Raw genomic sequence first — 20,504 nt, forward strand, 5'->3', positions numbered from 1 at the left:
ACAGTGTTGGGAATAGTGAAGCCCGCTTTCAAATGTTTTCCCTCACTTCCTGTCATCAAGGAACTTTCTTGGCCTCTTCTAATTCTCTGTCCTCTGCCTGAGGGTCGTCCTGGCCTCCGCCGTAAGGAACGGAAGTGCGAGAGCTTCGGGTGTTACTCCATAAGCCACCCTCCACTTGCCCGCCGGAAGCTGCAACTGCCGCAGCGGAAGAGGCCCGCCCTGGCCCTCAACTCGCTATGTCCGCGAATAATATGTCGGACCCACGGAGACCGAACAAAGTGCTAAGGTGAGGACCCCAGCGTCACGGCAGCGGGGCTCGGGTTGAGTGTGTGGGTCGGGACTTGAGTGCCCCTGACCCTTGACCTTGTCGCAGGTACAAGCCCCCGCCGAGCGAGTGTAACCCGGCTTTGGACGACCCGACGCCAGACTACATGAACCTGTTGGGCATGATCTTCAGCATGTGCGGCCTCATGCTTAAGGTGGGTGGGGTTGAGCGTCCACGGGTGTAGATCGGCGGGCGAACTAGGCCCGGGGGCGGGTTCCGAATAAAGCGGCGCATCGGGCCAGCGCCGAGGGGGCGGGGCCGATCTGGGCCGAGGAAGCCCCAGAGGCCGGGGAAGCGGTGCGGGGGTGGATCTGGGAGGGTACATGGCAGGGTGGTCTGCCATGTACTTTGAAGTTGCTTTGAAGCAACTTGAAGGGGACTTGTAGGAAAAGGGCAGGGTCCTTAGCAGGTGCAATGTCAAAGGCCAGTCTTGGCCTGAGGGGATGTGGTGCGGTCAGAGACAGGCCCTGGGCAACATAACAAGAGAGAATCCCCCCACTCCGTCTCTACAAAAAAAAAAAAAAAAAATTAAAAATTAGCTGAGGCCGGAGGCAGTGACTCACGCCTGTACTCTTAGCATTCTGGGAGTACAAGGCTGGAGGATTGCTTGAGCTCAGAAGTTTGAGACCACATCTCTACCAAAAATAAAAGAATTAGTGGGGCGTGTTGGCGCATGCCTGTAGTCCTACCTACTCGGGAAGCCCAGGCAGGACGATAGCTTAAGCCGCACAGTTTGAGTTTGCAGTGAGCTATAATGACGTCACTGCACTCTACCCAGGGCAACGAAGCAAGACTCTGCCTCAAACAAACAAACAAACAAAAAACAGCTGCGGCTGATGGTGCACACCTGTAGTCCCAACTACTTAGGAGGCTGAGGCAGGAAGGTCGCTTGAGCCCAGGAGTCTGTAGTGGGCTGTGATCGTGCCATTGCACTCCTGCCTGGATGACAAAGTGGGACCCATGTCTTTAAAAATTTTTTTTAAAAAGGAGGGAGAGTAAGACCAGAAGCCAGGTTTCTGGAATATGCTATGAGGTGGGACTGAGGGATTCCTGGGGTGCAAGGTCTGAGCTGCACAGGTGGAATCAGTGGACAGGAAGCCTGGGAATGTGGCTTTTTTTTTTTTTTTTTTTTGAGACAGAGTCTCGCTTTCTTGCCTAGGCTAGAATGAGTGCCGTGGTGTCAGCCTAGCTCACAGCAACCTCAAACTCCTGGGCTCAAGCGATCCTCCTGCCTCAGCCTCCCGAGTAGCTGGGACTACAGGCACGAGCCACATGCCCGGCTGATTTTTATATTATATATATTAGTTGGCCAATTAATTTCTTTCTATTTTTTATGGTAGAGACGGGGTCTCGCTCAGGCTGGTTTTGAACTCCTGACCTTGAACAATCCGCCCGCCTCGGCCTCCCAGAGTGCTAGGATTACAGGCGTGAGCCACCGCGCCCTGCCTGGGAATGTGGCTTTTGGGGAGGTCATTGGTGTGCCTCTCACTGACCTAACCTGCCCATCCACCCTACCTCTCCGCAGCTGAAGTGGTGTGCTTGGGTCGCTGTCTACTGCTCCTTCATCAGCTTTGCCAACTCCCGGAGCTCAGAGGACACGAAGCAGATGATGAGTAGCTTCATGTGAGGCTTGGCCTAGAGAGCGAGGGGCTCTTGAGTTGGGGGGAGGGGGCGCAAGCCAACTCATCCTAAACTGACACCTCTATCCGGTCTCAGGTTGTCCATTTCTGCCGTGGTGATGTCCTATCTACAGAATCCGCAGCCCATGACACCTCCCTGGTGATGTCAGCCTAGAGGGGTCACATCCTGGACCTGCTCTATCCACCTTCCCCCAGGCCTGGTCTTTGGTGGCTCAGCCTCCTGCCCTCAGCTGCTGTCCTGGACTTCCCTGAATGAGGTGGTCACAGAGCCTCCAGCTAGATGGAAAGAAAATGGCCCTTTCCCTGGGGTCTGATTTCTGGTGGGGCATAGAGAGGAATACCCTACCCTGCTGCCCTGCCTCTCCCTCCCTCCCCATCTGCTGCTGGGGGAGATACTGTCCATGTTTTTAGGTGTGTTCATTTGTTTTCTTGTTGAAATGTGTTAATAATAAGGTTTTCCACTCTGGCTTTCAGTCTCCCTCTTCTGTTCATTGGGGGTGCTCCTTCTAGTGGGGGAAGTTCTCCAGCTCCTTAGGCCTGGGGTGGGGCCCTGCTCTGGAACCTTCTGGTGCTTCACTTGCTCATTTCACAAACCTCGTGTGCCTTAAGTGCCAAGGACTGGACAGTGACCTTTGCCCTCTGGCAACTCAGCAGATAGCTCTTCTGATCTAAGGAATCAGGGCGTTGGCTTTCTTATTAGAGGAATGTAGTAATGTCTATAAACTGGATCGTTTAGGAAAAACTATAACCATTTGCCCTTGCTCTCACACCACAATAGTCACCAATACAGAAGAAGACTTCCGTGACCAAATTTCAGGGGAATTTCTCTCCACTACCAAGCGAGCACTCAATTCTGCTTTGAAAACCATCTGGGTGTCCTCTAATTCACTTCTGACACTACCTAGAGATAGTATCAGATCCCACGGGTTGAAAGCTCAGTCCTTGACTTCCTCTCTCCTTTAGGTACTAGAGTCCAGGCTTCCAGAACTTCTGCTTCAAGTTGGGGTTCCCATGACCCCCTCTTTGGGTTTGATTAATTTGCTGGAGCAGCTCACAGAACTCTGGGAAACATGTTTACTAGTTTATTATAAAGATGCTACAAAGGATACAGATAAGATGTGTAGGGTGTGGGATGGGGGAAGGGGCGTGGAGCTTCCATACCATCTCCAGGTGTGCCACCCTCCAAGAACATCCATGTGTCCAGGCATCGGGAAGCTCCCTAAACCCTGTCCTTTTGGCTTTTTATGGAGGCTTCATTACATAGACATGATTGACAAGCGTGTGGAAATATGACTGGATGGAAAAGAAGATGACCTCATATAACTGATTAGGGAGACTCCACAAGGCCTGTCCAGATTCTTGGCCTCTCTGTGCAGCAGTTCTTCCCCCGGGGTAGGAAACAAGACCCTTTCTGGAATGAGCATTTTAAGACCCACAATCAGATTAGAGTCTTGCTGTAGGCAGGTGAAAGAAGGGCAGGAGAAGATCAGAGAGGCAATCTGTTTCCTGAAGCCTACTTCTTACTTCTGAAGCCTGAAGTGCTTGAACATTAAACCAAAGGACTGTAACAAGGGTTGCAAGAATCAGAAGCCCAGAACTGTGGAGGAAAACCCAGATAGAGAGACACGTGGCATATACATACATACCCATACATGTATATACACATGTAAATTAATATCACAAGGCTGGACTGGTAGGAATTGGGAAAGGTATAAAAGATTCTGGGTCCTTCCCCCCCTGTCAGCAGCCCCCTCCTCTCAGCTAGACACCAGCTAGACACCTCCTTTTAGCTTCGAAACCCTTCTCTGTCTATTACTAGATATAAGGCAAAGTTGAATATCTGGCCCTAATACACAAGTGAAAGGAGAGGAACCATTATCTGTTTTCTTTCAGTGGATGGAAGTATTTGAGATGGAAACTTAACATTATGAACTAACACTCTTTCGAAAGACTTGTTTCTTTGCCTATTGGGAGCCCAAAGATGAATTCAAATATCTGGCTCTAAGATACACATAGAAGAACAGTTGTCAAAAGAGGTCCCCAGCCCTGAAGGTCAAGGGGACACCCTAGGATCCCATGCACGCACCCTATTCCCTAGGAAAACCCGGCACCCTCAAGAAAAACAGACCTCGGCTCCCACCGGGACAAAGAGGCCAAAGTTGGCTAGGAGCAGGCAGGGTTGGATGAGGGTCCCGTTCTATCCTGCGGGGACTGGGAAGTGGCAAAACGAACTCCCCTTGCAGTGCAGGGGAAGGGAGGCACTCTAAGGCCCCACAAAGCAGGAGAAAAGCCAAATGCGCTTCTAGCTAACCAATTGCCCGGAGGGTGGAACACGCCGGGGGGCTTTCTTGCATTTCCTAGCGACACTAGGTCTGCCTAGGGATACAGCAGGTCCCATGACCCGGCAGGCTGCGGCCTAGCCGCGCCCCCGCCGGCGCCGATTGGCCAGGCCGTCTCTGGGGGCGGGGCGTCTGTCCTTCTTTACGGGGGCCGGGGAAGCCTCAGGAAGCCACCACTGAGCCATGGTCACCGTCGCGCGGGCTTTGTTGGTCCGCTCTGGTGGCTGCCCACGTGCGGCGAGGCCCTGGACCAGCTCCCGGGCCCTGCGGCCACCGCTCCCGCCTCTGCCCTGTTTGTTTTTGGTGTTGCTGGCAGCGCCCGGCGCTCGGGCTGCGGGATACGAGGTGAGCTAGGCCGGGGGGTGGGGTGGGGGGGTGGAAACTTACAGGAACCGGCCCCAAGGTGTGAGTGGTCTGTTCTGTGGGTGCCGAGAATGGTTGCTGATATGACAGGGTGGTCTGAGTGCGTGCTTTGTGTCATTGCGAGCTCTGGTTGTGTGCACCTGAGAATGGGGCTGATTGTACCTGCGTCCACATGTCGCTTGCCTGGACGTTTCATGCACTTAACCATGCGTTTGGAGGGGCCGGGAGTGAGCAGCGGGGTGTGTGTGTGGAGAGGGGGTACTGGTTGAAAGCCGGGACTCTGGAGTCAGCCCGTCTGGAGTTCCAGCCTAGCTCCTCCACTTCCTGGCTGTGGGACCTTGGGTAAGTCACCACCCCTCTCAGAGCCTCAGTCCCCTCTTTTTTTTTTTTTTTTTTTGAGACAGAGTCTCGCTTTGTTGCCCAGGCTAGAGTGAGTGCTGTGGCGTCAGCCTAGCTCACAGCAACCTCAAACTCCTGGGCTCAAGCGATCCTCCTGCCTCAGCTTCCTGAGTAGCTGGGACTACAGGCATGCACCACCATGCCCGGCTATTTTTTTCTATATATATTAGTTGGCCAATTAATTTCTTTCTATTTATAGTAGAGACGGGGTCTCGCTCTTGCTCAGGCTGGTTTCGAACTCCTTAGCTCGAGCAATCCTCCCGCCTCGGCCTCCCAGAGTGCTAGGATTACAGGCGTGAGCCACCGAACCCGGCCAGTCCCCTCATTTGAAAACTGAGGATAATACCGCCCCATCCTCCAGGGTGACTGTCTGCCTTTTGCAAATGCTTAACCAACATCAACTACTACTATTATTATTTTCTCCGGGTGAAACCATGAGAGCTGGTTTGTGGGGTCGTGCAAAGTGGGAGTTAAATCTGTGAGCACAGCTATGTGTGTGTCCCACCTGGGAGGGCCTGGCCTCTGCACATAGGCAAGGTCAGGGCTCCTCTCTACTTCCTGAGTCACTCACTTCTAGATCAAGACTAGCTTTGCACTCTCCCTCCACCTCCCCACCCCCACCCCACCCCCACCCCAGCCTGCCTCTGAACTCCGGGTTACTGATAGGGTATGTGTGTGTGTTTGGGGTCCCTATGCAGACATGCCACCCAGTGCAGCCAGACATGCTCAACGTGCACCTGGTGGCCCACACACATGACGACGTGGGCTGGCTCAAGACGGTGGACCAATACTATTATGGCAGTGAGTAGAAAGTAGGGACTGGCCCTTCTAGTCCCTTCTGGGGCAGTGCCTTGGGCTCTTGTGTCTGGGAATGTTCTGCTTAGCTCTGCTGGCCCCTGACAGCCTGTGTCCACACCCCTGTGTCCACAGCCAGGGAGCTCTACCAGCAGGGCGCTGTGCAGTACATCCTGGACTCAGTCATCTCAGCCCTCCAGGAGGACCCCACCCGCCGCTTCATCTACGTGGAGATGGCCTTCTTCTCTCGTTGGTGGAACCAGCAGACAAATGTGACACAGGAAATCGTGCGGGAACTGGTGGGCCAGGGTGAGCCTGCCCCAAGGAAGTGAAAACCCCAAGGAAGTGAAAAAAGGAAGCTTGGCCCAGCTTCTGCTTCTGCAATCCTGGTTTCTGAGATTTTATCATCACGCCACGTCAGTTGGACATGAGTGCCACTCCACCCGCATGGAATCTCCCTTTATTTGCAGACCCCATCTCTACAAAAAATAGAAACATTATCTGGGCATGGTGGCACATGCCTATAGCTGCTGTAGTCCCAGCTACTCGGGAGGCTGAGGCAGGAAGATCGCTTGAGCCCGGGCGATTAAGGCTGCAGTGAGCTATGATCCTGCCACTGCACTCTAGCCTGGGTGACAGAGCAAGACCCTGTCATTAGCTGTGCTCTGTCCCCATCCATCCTCAGGCTGCAGAAGGGGCCCTCCCTCCTGGAATCAGGCCTCCTTTGGGCTTTGACCATACTGGGGAGGTGGGGGTGGGTTCTGGCTTTCAATCTTCCAGCTCCCTGTTCTCTAGGGTGGTGTGTTCTGGTCCTTTCTCAAGCCTGGAAGGAAACTGGCCTCCCTCATTCAGCCCCGCTTTCTACATGGGCTCTGACTTGCCACCCCGGAGCTGAGGGGAGCTTTGGTGACAGTGCTGGGCACTGATTCACACTGTCTCCTTCTGTTATTTGCAGAACTCCTGTGCATCCGTCAAGGCCCCACCTCCAGGGGGTCCTCTGGGAAGTCTTTCCTTATCCAGCTACACTGGCCTGGGAGAGAACCCTCTTCTCCTTCCACCTGGCTTGAGCACACAGGCCGGCCTCCTTGTCCCCAGCACCTGGCCCCATCCTGGCTCTGACCCTGACCTTTTCTCTCCTGGAACAGGGTCCCTGCAGTTTGCCAACGGTGGCTGGGTGATGAACGATGAGGGGGCCACGCACTACGGCGCCATCGTGGACCAGATGACACTTGGGCTGCGCTTCCTGAAGGACACATTCGGCAACGACGGGCGCCCCCGTGTGGCCTGGCACATAGACCCCTTCGGCCACTCTCGGGAACAGGCCTCGCTGTTTTCCCAGGTGCTGTCCCGACTTCCCTTGGACCTGCCCCTTCACTCGCTCTGACTCCGCCCATGACCACTCAAGCCCCGCCTCCCCCCTGCAATCTCACAGAGATGTCCTGCTGGCGCGATGAGGCCCTGCCCCTGGAGCGACTCCGGCTCTGGCCTCACTCAGCCATCTAGATCTAGGTCCGGGACTGACCCAGCTGGGGCTGGCTCTGTCTCCTCTCCTGACCCGCCCTTCTCCGTGTTCTGGCCCCACCCACTTGCCACCATCCTGGCTTCTCCCCAAGCTGGGTTTCATATGGATGCCTACCCTGCTTGCAGAGACAGGAGTCTTACTATGTTGGCCAGGTTGGTATCGAACCCCTGGCCTCAAGCGATCCTCCTGCCTCGGCCTTTCAAAGGGCTGGGATTATGGATGTGAGCCACTCTGTCTGGCTGTACTGTGCTTCAAAACTGGCTTTGGGCTGGGCACAGTTGCTCACACCTGTAATGCTAGCCCTTTGGGAGGCTGAGAAGGGAAGATCAATTGAGGCCAGGAATTTGAGGCCAGCCTGGGTAACATAGCAAGACCCCGTCTCTACAAAAAATAGAAAAATCAGGCCGGGTGCGGTGGCTCACGCCTGTAATCCTAGCACTCTGGGAGGCCTATGTGGGTGGATCGCTCAAGTTCCGGAGTGCAAAACCAGCCTGAGCAAAAGCAAGATCCCATCTCTACTAAAAATAGAAAGAAATTAATTGGCCAACTAAAAATATATAGAAAAAAAATTAGCCGGGCATGGTGGCACATGCCTGTAGTACCAGCTACTTGGGAGGCTGAGGCAGGAGGATCGCTTGAGCCCAGGAGTTTGAGGTTGCTGTGAGCTAGGCCGATGCCACGGCATTCTAGCTCAGGCAACAGAGTGAGACTCTGTCTCAAAGAAAAAAAAAAAAAGGGAAAGAAAAATCATCTGGGCATGGTGGCACATGCTTATAGCTGCTGTAGTCCCAGCTACTTGGGAGGCCGAGGCAGGAGGATTTCTTGAGCCCAGGAGATTGAGGCTGCAGTGAGCTATGATCCTGCCACTGCACTTTAGCCTGAGTGACAGAGCAAGACCCTGTCATTAGCTGTGTTCTGTCCCTGTCCATCCTCAGGCTGCAGAAGGGGCCCTCCCTCCTGGAATCAGGCCTCCTTTGGGCTTTGACCATATTGGGGAGGTGGAGGTGGGTTCTGGCTTTCAATCTTCCAGCTCCCTGTTCTCTAGGGTGGTGTGTTCTGGTCCTTTCTCAATCCTGGAAGGAAACTGGAGGCCTCCCTCATTCAGCCCCACTTTCTATGTGGGCTCTGACTTGCCACCCCGGAGCTGAGGGGAGCTTTGGTGACAGTGCTGGGCACTGATTCACACTGTCTCCTGTCCCACTCCTAGATGGGCTTTGATGGCTTCTTCTTGGGGCGCCTTGATTATCAAGATAAAATGCAGCGTGAGTTGACGGAGGAGATGGAGCAGCTGTGGCGGGCCAGTGCCAGCCTGAGGCCCCCGATCGCTGACCTCTTCACTGGTGAGGGGCCCAGTGGGGCAGGGCTGGCCTACGGGGCCCTATGCTCCAAAGGGCCCTGGGCTTAGTCTAATGCTCTGTGGTCACTGTCCTAGTATTCCTAATAATCTGTGGACAAGGGTCCTGCATTTTCCTTGTGCACTGGGCCCTGCAAGTTGTGAAGCCCTTCCTGGGTGGGGCATGGCAAACTCTGACCCCAGGGTAGGTGTGGGGTGCTGGGACACCCCTTGAGCCTGGTGTGGTCCCACAGGTGTACTCCCTAATATTTACGAACCACCGAAGGGTCTATGCTGGGATGAGATGTGTAGTGACGAGCCTATCGTGGAGGACCCCAATAGCTCCGAGTACAACGCCAACCATGTGGTTCGACACTTCCTGGATGTGGCCAATTCGCAGGTAACCCTGGTGTCTAGAACCTGCAGGTCTCGTGTATACAAGGTACCGAGTCCTTTCCATGGCCTGTGTGCCCTAAAACCTTCTCATACCCCTTGGAGGAAAATTGTATTCCATTCACCATTGCTACACATATACCAAGCTATACACAGGGGTGGCTCGGGACACCCTGGCCTGAGGACTCCCCTCTGCCCTGCAGAGCCAGCACTACCGCACCAACCATATCGTGATGACCATGGGCTCGGACTTCCAATATGAGAATGCCCATATGTGGTTCAAGAATCTTGACAAACTCATCCAGCTGGTGAATGCCAAGGTCAGTGTGCCTACCTTGTGATGTCTGGGTGCATGTACGTGCTTGTGTTCCTGGGCCTTGGGTCATGTGCATAGCTCTGGGTGCTGTCTTAGTTTTTCTATTGCTTCCGTAACAAATTACTACAACCTTAGCAGCTCAAAGACAACAGAGATACATTGTCTTACAATCCTGTGGGTCAGAAGTCTGGTACAGGTGTCACGGACCTAGAATCAAGGAGTTGGAAGGGCTGGTTCCTTCTGGAGGCTCCAGGAGAGAATACTTTTCCTTGCTTTTCCTGGCTTCTAGAGGCCGTCTACATTCCTTGGCTTGTGGCTGCTTCCTCCAACTTCAAAGCCAGCCTCATAGCATCTCTCTGACCTGGTCCCATAATCACATCTCTTTCTTTCATTCTCACCTCTTCTAATTCTTAAGATCTTTGTGATTACATTGGGCCTGCTATATAATCCAAGATAATCTCCCTATTTTAAGATTAGTTCATAAACAAACTTAATTCCACCTGTAGCCTTCCTTTGCCACGTAACCTAACATAGTCATAGGTCCTGGCGATCAAAAGGACATGGACATCTTTGGTGCTTATTATTCTACCTACCACAGATGTGTTGCTGTGTTCCTATAAGTGGCCTGTGGTTGTAGCTGTGTGCACAGGCAGTCGCTACTTCCTGTCAGCACAGAAACTTGGTTTTTTCCCCCCTCTCCCATCTCAGACATGTCACTACCTGTGCAGTCTCTGTCCCCACCTCTCACTCGCTCCTCGAACAGCTGTTTCACAAAAACAACTCTCAATAACCAGTCGTCACCCAGGGTCTTCCAAAAGACATTTCTCAGTCCTCCCATGCCCCTGACCCCTGCTGAGGCTTCAACATCTTGACCACTTTCTTCTGCAAATACCATGTCCCTGGGCCACCATGATGTCATACGCTCTTGCTGTTTCTCCTGTCATTGACTCCATTTTATAAACTCTGGAAATGGAGTCCCTGGGTTCCAATCCTGGCTTTGCCACTTACTGGCTCTGTGATCTTAAGAAATGATTTTCAGCACTCAGTGCCTTAGTTTTCTCATCTACAAAATGGGCATAATGGTGGTCCCCATCTCACAGGCCTGTTAATGAGTTTATTGGCATAAACCAGGCGTCCTCAAACTACAGCCGCCTAGCACATTTATCCGGCCCTCTGGGTGTTTTTGCTGCCGCTGCCTGTCCTGCTTAACAGCCGACTTGTCCCGGGCCCACAGTGCGCACTCTCCAACGGTCTGAGGGACAGTGAACTGGCCCCCTGTTTAAAAAGTTTGAGGACCCCTGGCATTGACCAGTAGAACAGTGCCTGGCACATAATACATATTAGTGGTTGTTTATCATTATTTCTGGCTGAAAACTTCCTGCTCCTGCTTTAAGACACCAGCTGCAATGTCTCCTCCTCCAGGAAGCCCTCGCCTAACCCCAGGCAGAGCCCTGATCTTTCCTCTGTGCTTATACCAGCTTCAGTCAATAGCTAAGATGCCACATCCAGGTCAGTCGTAACCAACTGGCCATCTGTTCTATGTCTCTCTCCTCCACTTGGCTATGAATTCCATGAGGGTGGAGCCTGCAATCCTGAGCATATTGAAGAACTGAGTGACTGGTGAATGAACACAGCGTATGAATGTGTGTCTGTGTGTTTCACTGTGTGTGCACATAAAGCTTGTAGTCCCATGTACAGCCCTTTGCCCACTCACATGTTGATTGAGCACCTACTGTGTACACTGGGGACACAGCACCAGCAGAACAAACATCCTTTTCCTCCTCATGGAGGTCATCTTCTTCCTCCACCTCCCTCAGCTGGACTTCCATCCATTATAAAAATTGTGTCTTTTGGTAACAATCTGATGCTGGCTGCTGAAAAATGATTATTCCTGCCCTATAATGTCACACTTGGTTTGTCCGTGACAGTTTTTAATAATAAAATTGGAATTAATAAAAAGGAGTTTAGTAAAAGTTCAGGCTGCTGCTTGCATCTCTGAAATCCTTTCAAGGCTGGTAATACTGGCTTCAGCCCAAATTCACTTTCGCACTGGACCATTGGTTTGCACTCGAAATGTGTGTTCAGAGCCTCTGAACCTGCTGGATGCGTGAACCCCGGTGGGCCCCGGGAAGGTGTGACTCCCGCGGGCTCACACAGACACCTCCCCCCGGCAGCAGGCAAACGGGAGCCGAGTCAATGTTCTCTACTCCACCCCCGCTTGTTACCTCTGGGAGCTGAACAAGGCCAACCTCACCTGGTATTTGGGGGGACTGGGGAGATGGGGGGGCTGGCATGCCCCGGTGGGTCATGACCCTGCTGTCAATGTCCCTGGCACTGCAGGTCGGTGAAACAGGACGACTTCTTCCCTTATGCGGACGGCCCCTCCATGTTCTGGACCGGCTACTTCACCAGCCGGCCGGCCCTCAAACGCTACGAGCGCCTCAGCTACAACTTCCTGCAGGTGGGTGAGCGCCAGGCTCGAGGCGGCAGCCCAGGAGGCCCCTCAGGCCCGGTGCCCCAACATACTCCCTGCCCCCCCCAGGTGTGCAACCAGCTGGAGGCGCTGGTGGGTCCGGCGGCCAACGAGGGACCCTACGGCACAGGAAGCAGTGCACCCCTCAGTAGGTGTCTGGCAGAGGGGACAGGGCGGGGGCCGACGCTGGAGACCATCCCTAGGTCGCCCCCTCGAGTCCCCTCCTAAAGCCCCAAAGAACGCGGTCCACTGGAGACCTTTGGCTTCTCCTGGTGGCCGGGCCGGGAGTCCCGTGGAACCCCACCCGACTCTCCGTCGGCCTGCAGATGAGGCCATGGCGGTGCTCCAGCATCACGACGCGGTCAGCGGCACCTCCAAACAGCACGTGGCCTACGACTACGCGCGCCAGCTCGCGGGGGGCTGGGAGCCGTGCCAGGTGCGTGGGGCGGGGACTGGAAGGGGCGGGGCGAGGGCTTGAGACGGGGCGGAGACAGGTGTGGGGCGTGGTGGAGGGCCGCAGGGCCGGGGCCTGGGAGGGGCTTGGGGGCGGGGCTTCTCAGTGCGGGGACAGGATAGGGCGAAGACGCGTATGGGGCGTGGCCGAGGGCAGCGGGGTGGCGCCTAGAAGAGCTCGCGCTGGGGGCGGGGCCCGTGGGAGGCGGGGACAGGAACGGGGCGGGGCCTGGGAGGGTTCGGGAGGGGCGGCGGGAGGGATAGTCCCGAGCCGACCGTCCCGTGGTGGGACTCCTCCCCGTCCTCCCCAGGTTCTCCTGAGCAACGCGCTCGCGCGGCTCTCCCGCTCCAAGGCCGCCTTCACGTTCTGCCCCAACCTCAACATCAGCATCTGCCCGCTCAGCGAGACAGCGTCCAGCGTGAGCCAGGCGGGAGGGCCGGGGCCGGGAGGCAGGTCCCGTGGGTGCCACCAGAGCTGGGGAGACCTTGCAGATCGCCCGGTGGGGCGAACAGGGGGTCGATGGACTGTACAGGGGGTGGTTGCGAAAATTTTGTGGAGGACTGTACTGGGTGGGGTGAGATGACCTGGGGCGCAGTGAAGCTGGGACAGGACAGAGACCAATGCACCACGAAGGAGTTTGGCCTGGAGGGCCTTGAGCACACCGAGACCACTCAGGGACGTGGCTGTGCGAGGTGGGTGGGTTTGGAGAAGGCCTGCAAACCTTCAATGACCCTCTCACCCCAGTTCCAGGTCATCGTGTATAACCCCCTTGCACGAAAGGTGGATTGGATGGTGCGGCTGCCGGTCAGCAAAAGCCTTTTCGTCGTGAAGGACCCCAATGGCAAGGCTGTGCAGAGCTCTGTGAGCCCATATGACGAATATTCCCCCCTTGGACACTTCTTATGGACAGTTCACCCCTCCCCTCTTAGACACCTCCTTCTCTTGGGTACCACCCCTCATGAATAACAACTCTCTCCATGAACACTTCCTGCCCATGAATATCTTCCCCCTTTGCCCCTTAGCATCAGCCTGCCTTAGGGTCATCTGCCTCCCATGAGAGGTCCCCTTTTTAATATCCACCCCCCCCAGAAATTTTCTTCCTGTTTATGAGTATCCTCTACCCCAGAAAGCCTCCTTCCACAAACCTCTTCTCCCCAAAATCTTCCCATCTTTCCCTTGCCTCAAGTATCTCTTCCCCTACTTCTTCCCTCACTGCTCCCCAGGAGGTCTCTGCATCCTCCCAGTGGATTTCTACCACGTCGTGAATCTTCTGTGCAATTTTTTTTTTTTTTTTTTGAGACAGAGTCTCACTTTGTTGCCCAGGCTAGATTGAGTGCCATGGCGTCAGGCTAGCTCACAGCAACCTCAAACTCCTGGCTCAAGCAATCCTCCTGCCTCAGCCTCCCAAGTAGCTGGGACTATAGGCATGAGCCACCATGCCCGGCTAATTTTTTGTATATATATTAGTTGGCCAATTAATTTCTTTCTATTTATAGTAGAGACGGCGTCTCGCTCTTGCTCAGGCTGGTTTTGAACTCCTGACCTCGAGCAATCCGCCCGCCTCGGCCTCCCAGAGAGCTAGGATTACAGGCGTGAGCCACTGCGCCCGGCCTCTTCTATGCAGTTTTTTTCTGTGGAAACTGCTACCCCCATTGCCCCGTCCCCAACACCTAGAATTTTTTCCCCATCCCAGGGCTCCTTCCCCCAGCTTGAGTTTGATACCTCCATGTATATGTGGCTTTATATGTGTACTCATAATACCTTGACTCAGTTTCCTTTCTCTCTTACCCCAGGTGGTGGTAACTCCCAGCACAGAGCAGAGGGACCTTTCAGAGCTGCTGTTCTCAGCCTCGGTGCCTGCCCTGGGCTTCAGCGTGTATTCAGTAGCCATGTCAAACAGCCCAGCCCCCCGGGTCCACAAGCTAAAAACCAAATCCAAGAAGCCCTCAACCCACATCTTGACCATTGAGAATGAGGTGAGACCCCATTCAGATCCCCTTCCCGGCCCCCTGTGACAAATTTGCACTGTCATGGTGAACCACATGGACTCCGGGTCAGCAGATCCTGGGCTCATGGTCTGTTATCACCACTCCCCTGATTGTGTGTCCTTGAGGGAGTGACCTTTGTCTGAGCCTCAGTGTCCTTTCCTGGGGTTTGTATGAGGACCCACTGTGACCATGGGTCACACTTGATAGACAGGTCAGAGCTGATGGCAGGTGTTGGTTTGCAATTTTAGAGGGGATGTCAAGGAAGGCCTTATTGAGAAGGTGACATTTAAGCTGAGACCTGAGGAAGAAAGCTCTGTGGCTATTTGGGACAAGAGGAGTCTAGGTGGGGAGAGCACACACAGCACACTCAGCAGCCCTCAGGCAGGAGAGTGTGCCACATTCAAGTGACCACAAGGAACACTGGGTTCCTTGTGGACAACATAAGGAGGTGACAGGTCAGGCCTTGAGAACCAATAGGAAGACTTCGGCTTGTAATGCAAAAGAGCCACCGGCAGGACAGGGCTGCATTAAGACTGTCCTGGGCCCTAGCAGTTTTGTCTTTGGGGGCCATTTCTTTCATCAAAAAAAAAAAAAAGAAAAAAAATGAATTTTTATGATGGTGTTGTTAGGACAATAAATACCACCCAGGCAGGCTTCATTATAATATATTATTATTGTATTTATGTTTTCTTCTGATTCTAAACGAAGTCCAAACATTCCTGTGGGACCCTAAATGTCTCTTGAGTCCTGGCATTTTTGGTTCCTAGATCAGATGCCCAAGTTGTCCCTGGTTTGGAGAAGACAAGGGCTCTGATGAGACTTAGGGTGTCACAGGTGCCTTCTGGCTGTTGTGGGGGACAGATTGTGGGGGGGTCCTGCAGGGAAACGGGACCTGCACTAGCCCCGGAAGGCCCCAAAGTGGGGAGATGGAGGATAAAGTTGAAGCTGTTGGGCTGGGCTACTAGGATCAAGTATGAGGAGTTAGACAGTGGCAGGAGGTAAGGGTGACACCAGGGTTTTGTCCTGAGCCCCGGGACAGATGGGGTTGCTGTTGGCTGAGGCAGTGGTGATTAACATCTGTCAACCCTTTTCTCCCAGTTCATCCGTGCAACGTTCCACCCGAAAACGGGGCTCTTGATGCAGATTGAAAACCTGGAGAAGAACCTCCTGCTACCTGTTCAGCAGGGCTTCTACTGGTGAGGCAGGGCCACCAGGCACAGGGAGGCGGGCGGCGTGTGGAGCCTGGACCTGACTCACCCGCCTCGGCTGCAGGTACAATGCCAGCGTAGGCGACAACAGAAGCTCCCAGACCTCGGGTGCTTACATCTTTAGACCAACCCGACAGCAACCACTGCCTGTGAGCCGCTGGGCTCGAACCCAAGTGGTGAAGGTCTGTGACCAGGAATGACGAGTGGGCAGTGGGAGGGGGGAGCGTGTGGAGCCCGGGGGTGGTGGTGGGCTGTGCGCAGAGGATTGACATCTTCAGGTAAGGGAGCTGAGACCCGAGTCTTAGGAATACTTGAGGGTTCTCCCACAGGGTTGATGTTCAAGGCTGATTGTGTGAGAGCCTTTCTCGACACAGTCATTCACATCTGTGGGTGTCACGATCGTACTTAGCTTTGGAGATTAGGGTGGCGAGTTCCTACTCAGCCCTTGAATGGGGGGAGCCGATTGTAGCTGCTTCTGCTTCAGAAGTTCACCAAGCACCAGGTGCGGTGGCTCATGCCTGTAATCCCAGCACTTTGAGAGGCCAAGGTGGGAGGATAGCTTGAGATCAGCAGTTTGAGACCAGCCTGGGCAACACAGGAGACTACAAAAGATAGAAAAATCACCTGGGCGTGATGGCATGTGCCCGCAGTCTCAGCTACTTGGGAGGCAGAGGCAGGAGGATCCCTTGAGCCCAGGGGTCTGTAGTAAGAAGAGTTTATATCTGGGGTGGATATGTAAGAGTTCACACTTGGTTAGGCCTTGGGTGAGTCTCACTTAGGGTAGATATCTGAGGGTGCATCTGGTTGGAAACAGTGCTTTCCCAAGGCCTCTCACTGATGTTTCCTCTTATGGTGGGAACAGGGTAGGTAATGGCAACACTGACATTCACGCAGGTTCAAGAGCCTCACCTTTGATGTTACTTCCCTTTGAGGTGAACATCTGCACACTTGGGTCACTGTATTAAGATGTAGTTTTGCCTGTTTGAACACAGTTCCCCAAATTAACTGTGCCTAGAACAAGATAGAAGATTCTTTCCTTCTAACAGCAAGTCTGGCTGGGCCATCCAGTGAAGGTGGGGTCATTCCACAGCCACCCAGACCCCTTCTCTCTCATTGCTCTGCCTTCCTCAACAGTCTGCTTCTACATCATGGCCCAAGATGGCTGCCCAAGCTCCAGCCATCACATCTGCATTTGAGCCAGTGGCAGAGGGAAAGGGATAAGGAACATTGTTCATACCACTTTGATTACTTACCCTGGTGGTGGGGGGGCTAGCAAACCATGGTTACACAGCTACTGATGGTCTCAGGAAAGACTAGACAGTCTACCTTTGTTCCAGGTAGTCATGTGCCAAGCTAGAATCTTATTCTAAGGAGGGGACAAGGAGGAGTGGAGGGCAGCAAGCATGCATGCCACATTTACGAATTATGTGGCAGTGACTGAAGTAGAAAGTGCGGGCGTGCTGTTGGTGGGGTCTACCCTGATATAGGCATTTATGGGTGGGGGCACATTTGCAGGGCTCGCCTCTGCTCAGGTGTGGGCTGATACCTGCCCTGCATCCCTGTGTGCCCGCAGACGGCCTTGGTGCAGGAGGTGCACCAGAATTTCTCAGCCTGGTGTTCCCAGGTGGTTCGACTGTACCCAGGACAGAGGCACTTGGAGCTGGAGTGGACCGTGGGGCCCATCCCTGTGACGTGAGTGGTACAGGGCTGGGGCTGGAGTGTGGGGGGCAAGGACAGAGCCGGGTTTAGGGGAGGCTCACAACCTTGCCATCCCATCGGTTATAGCGATTCCTGGGGGAAGGAGGTCATCAGCCGCTTTGACACATTGCTGGAGACAGGCGAAGTCTTCTACACAGACAGCAATGGCCGCGAAATCCTGGAGAGGAGGTGGGATGGGCCGAGGGCGTGGCGCGGTGGTTTGTGGTGTGCCGGGGCCCATGGGCAGTGGGGGCATTTTCTGATCACGTGAGTGTGGGGTGGGGAGAAGGGGAAGGGGGTATGAGGAGTGGGGGACACAGACCCCAGACATGACCAAATCACACCCCACCCCAGGCGGGATTACCGACCCACCTGGACGTTGGAACAGACCGAGCCGGTGGCTGGAAACTACTATCCAGTGAACACTCGGATTTATATCACGGTACCCCTCCCCCACCCCGCCCCTACCGGGCCTCTGCAGAGTGGGAGCCGCTCCTCATCCCATCATGTCCCGACTGCCTGAGGCTGGGGCTGGCCCCTCACTCTGCCCCTCCCCCCCAGGATGGGCAAGTGCAGCTGACCGTGCTGACCGACCGCTCCCAGGGGGGCAGCAGCCTGCAGAAAGGCTCGCTGGAGCTCATGGTGAGTGCGTCAGGGCCCCATCCAGGCCGGGTCCCCCTGCTGGACCTGGAAGGCTGTTTCCGAAGGCTTGTGACCTCCACTAAGCTGAGAACTCCATTCTTATGTTTGACTTTTTCCCCAGCTTTTATCCGATTCCTACCCAGGCACCCCCTGCAGGCTCTGACGCTCCCTGCGTTAGGAACTTAGCTCCCTCTGCCCTGGTCCCCTCGCCAGGGAGGATCCCACCTCTGCTGGGGTCCCCCTACCAGATCCTCGCTTTCATCCTCATCTTGTCCCCCCCCTCCACCCTGCTTTTACTTTCTGTTGATGTTCCTACAAGCTCTTACCCAATTTCTGACCCAGGGACACCCGAAAGACCTACGACCCTCACCTCACCCTCTCCCGGCAACTCTCCTCCCAGGTGCACCGGAAGCTGGTGAGAGATGATGGTCGTGGAGTAGACGAGCCACTGATGGAGTTGGGGTCGGGGGCGTGGGTGCGAGGGCGTCACTTCGTGCTGCTGGACACCGTCAAGACTGCGGCCGCGGGGCACCGGCTGCTGGCAGAGAAGGTTGTCCTGGCCCCGCAGGTGGTGCTGTCCCAGGGTGACAGCGTCCTCTACAATCTCTGGGCTTCTCCACGCAAGCAGGTGAGGGGTGAGAGGGAGGCCCGAAAGGGAGGACCAGAATGAGGCCTCCAGGGGTTGGGGTTGAGTGAGGATACTCCTGGGCTCCTGGGGGACCCACCTGGCCCTCCGCCTCCCCTGATTTGCCCTGGGGAGGCCATAACTAGTCCGGCTCAGCCCCACGCCCAGCCACAGCCCACCTGGACTCTTCTCAGGGCACAGCCCCAGGTGGGTCCCCTTAACTGCCTACTCGCCTTGGCCCCGCCCATCTCACTGAAGCCACGCCCATTGCCCCATAAGCGCCCCCATCCCCTTTCTCCTCCGGGCTCTGTCCTGCCTTACCCACCACGCCTCGATTCAGCCCCGCCCTAACGCCACAAGGCCAGAATTTTGTCCCTTCCTGGCAGGGACTCCCAGGTCTGGGGCCCGCCCCCAGCTTCGGGCCGCCCTATCCCCTCATTGGGTCAGCTCTCCCGCCCCGACTGCCTAACTTGGCTGAGCCCCGCCCAACTTGGCTTAGCCCCGCCCATCCCTGGCTAAACCCCGCCCCCACACGCCCTGGCCCGCCTGACCGCCGCTCGGCCCCGCCCCTCTGCGTCCACGCCCCGCCCCTCCGCGACTCGCGCGCGCGTCTGTCTTCCGCAGTTCTCAGGGCTGCGCTGGGAGCTGCCGCCCTCGGTGCACCTGCTCACACTGGCCAGCTGGGGCCCGGGGGTGCTGCTGCTGCGCTTCGAGCACCAGTTCGCCATAAACGAGGATTCACTACGCAACCTGAGCTCCCCCGTCACCTTGGACTTGCGGGTGAGGAGGGCAGAATTGGGAAGGAGGCGAGAGAGAGAGAGAGAGAGAGAGAGAGAGAGAGAGAGAGAGAGAGAGAGAGAGAGAGAGAGAGAGAGAGAGAGAGGCGAGAGAGGGGAAACCGGGCCGTTTTGCCCGCACTCACCTGGACCCATCCACTGCCCACAGGACATGTTCTCCACCTTCACCATCACCCGCCTGCAGGAGACCACGCTGGCTGCCAACCAGCCCCGGGCCACCGCTTCCCGCCTCAAGTGGAGACCAAACACAGGTGGTGACCTGGCCAAGGGTCGGGAGGGGTTCCTGCCTGGGACGGGCAGCTGGGGGCCTCACGTGAGGCCTAGGATCCAGGTTAGAGGCTTAAGGATCTGCAATGGGGCAGCAAACTAGCAATGGGTCTTGAAGGTTTGGGGATGGAGTTTAGTCCCAAGAACAAGAATCTCTGCCCTTGTCTAGTTCTGGGAGGGTGTCCTTTACCAGTGGGATTGGCCAGAAAGTATGAGGGCTGTGGCCAGGCACTGGAGGGGTTTGGGGGGTGAGAGTCAGGCCCGGAGAAGCAGTTGAAGGGGTTTGGGAGGCTCTCTGGACAGATTTGGGGAGGGACTGTTGCGTGCAGGCCCAGGGGAGGGAGCACAGTGAGGTGAGGCAGAAGTCTGCGCCCCTCACTCCTCCTTTCCCCCTTGCACCTCCCCAGGCCCTAGTCCCCGCTCCACTCCCTACGTACTGGACCCGGCCGCTGTCACACTGCAGCCCATGGAAATCCGTACCTTCCTGGCCACAGTTAAATGGAAGAAGAATAATTAGACATGCTAGGATGCCCCCTCGGAGCCCCTGGGAGCAGGGCAGACTCTTCCTCTCCTCTTGCTGTTGCTGCCACCAACAAAAGCCATTAAAATGCCATCACTAAGACACATGTGGCAGTGTGAGTGAGTGTGGGTGTTTTTGTTTGGTTTTTAGAGGGGGATACAATGTATGACCCAGAAAAGTCAGCAAGCCCTCCGTGAGCCCTGGTCCTGGGCCTCGCAGGGAGGTCTCTTGCTGGCCGGAATCCTCACAGCAGACCCTCTACGGTCCTCACCTAGCCTCACTCTCCCCTCCGCCCTCTTCCTTCTTCTTTATTCCTTGTCCTCTCAGGCCATGGCACAGCTGTCTTGAGAAGTCGCTGAGGGTAGGCCTGTGCTGGACTTACGCCCAGAGAACAAGACACACCCTGG

The 20,504-nt window shown here is 55.3% G+C and overlaps 2 protein-coding genes across 2 annotated transcripts; both read left to right on the forward strand.

Annotated features, from left to right (window-relative positions):
- Window positions 1-89: 89 nt before the first annotated feature.
- WDR83OS (WD repeat domain 83 opposite strand) lies at window positions 90-2,433 on the forward strand. The gene is made up of 4 exons (XM_012790499.3): window positions 90-286; window positions 374-479; window positions 1,851-1,948; window positions 2,042-2,433. Exons 1-4 carry the CDS (start codon window positions 237-239, stop codon window positions 2,106-2,108), a joined length of 321 nt encoding a protein of 106 aa, XP_012645953.1. The 5' UTR covers window positions 90-236; the 3' UTR covers window positions 2,109-2,433.
- A 2,002-nt stretch (window positions 2,434-4,435) lies between these two features.
- Window positions 4,436-20,199, forward strand: MAN2B1 (mannosidase alpha class 2B member 1). Its single transcript, XM_012790488.3, has 24 exons — window positions 4,436-4,649; window positions 5,765-5,867; window positions 5,997-6,170; window positions 7,007-7,200; window positions 8,591-8,723; window positions 8,971-9,116; window positions 9,313-9,429; window positions 11,600-11,682; window positions 11,766-11,886; window positions 11,968-12,046; window positions 12,225-12,334; window positions 12,663-12,770; window positions 13,097-13,213; window positions 14,146-14,328; window positions 15,439-15,536; window positions 15,613-15,730; window positions 17,122-17,240; window positions 17,334-17,435; window positions 17,601-17,688; window positions 17,808-17,888; window positions 18,289-18,516; window positions 19,138-19,293; window positions 19,459-19,561; window positions 19,985-20,199. Exons 1-24 carry the CDS (start codon window positions 4,488-4,490, stop codon window positions 20,092-20,094), a joined length of 3,033 nt encoding a protein of 1,010 aa, XP_012645942.2. The 5' UTR covers window positions 4,436-4,487; the 3' UTR covers window positions 20,095-20,199.
- Window positions 20,200-20,504: the final 305 nt, after the last annotated feature.

This window comes from Microcebus murinus, chromosome 27, assembly GCF_040939455.1.
Source record: "Microcebus murinus isolate Inina chromosome 27, M.murinus_Inina_mat1.0, whole genome shotgun sequence".
Classification (NCBI taxonomy): domain Eukaryota; kingdom Metazoa; phylum Chordata; class Mammalia; order Primates; family Cheirogaleidae; genus Microcebus; species Microcebus murinus.

Coding starts and splice junctions, on each gene's coding strand:
- WDR83OS (XM_012790499.3), top strand. CDS start 237: ATGTCCGCGAATAATATGTCGGACCCACGGAGACCGAACAAAGTGCTA. Junction 287..373: donor AGACCGAACAAAGTGCTAAG/GTGAGGACCCCA, acceptor ACCTTGTCGCAG/GTACAAGCCCCCGCCGAGCG. Junction 480..1,850: donor TGTGCGGCCTCATGCTTAAG/GTGGGTGGGGTT, acceptor ACCTCTCCGCAG/CTGAAGTGGTGTGCTTGGGT.
- MAN2B1 (XM_012790488.3), top strand. CDS start 4,488: ATGGTCACCGTCGCGCGGGCTTTGTTGGTCCGCTCTGGTGGCTGCCCA. Junction 11,683..11,765: donor AACAAGGCCAACCTCACCTG/GTATTTGGGGGG, acceptor CTGGCACTGCAG/GTCGGTGAAACAGGACGACT. Junction 13,214..14,145: donor GCAAGGCTGTGCAGAGCTCT/GTGAGCCCATAT, acceptor CTCTTACCCCAG/GTGGTGGTAACTCCCAGCAC.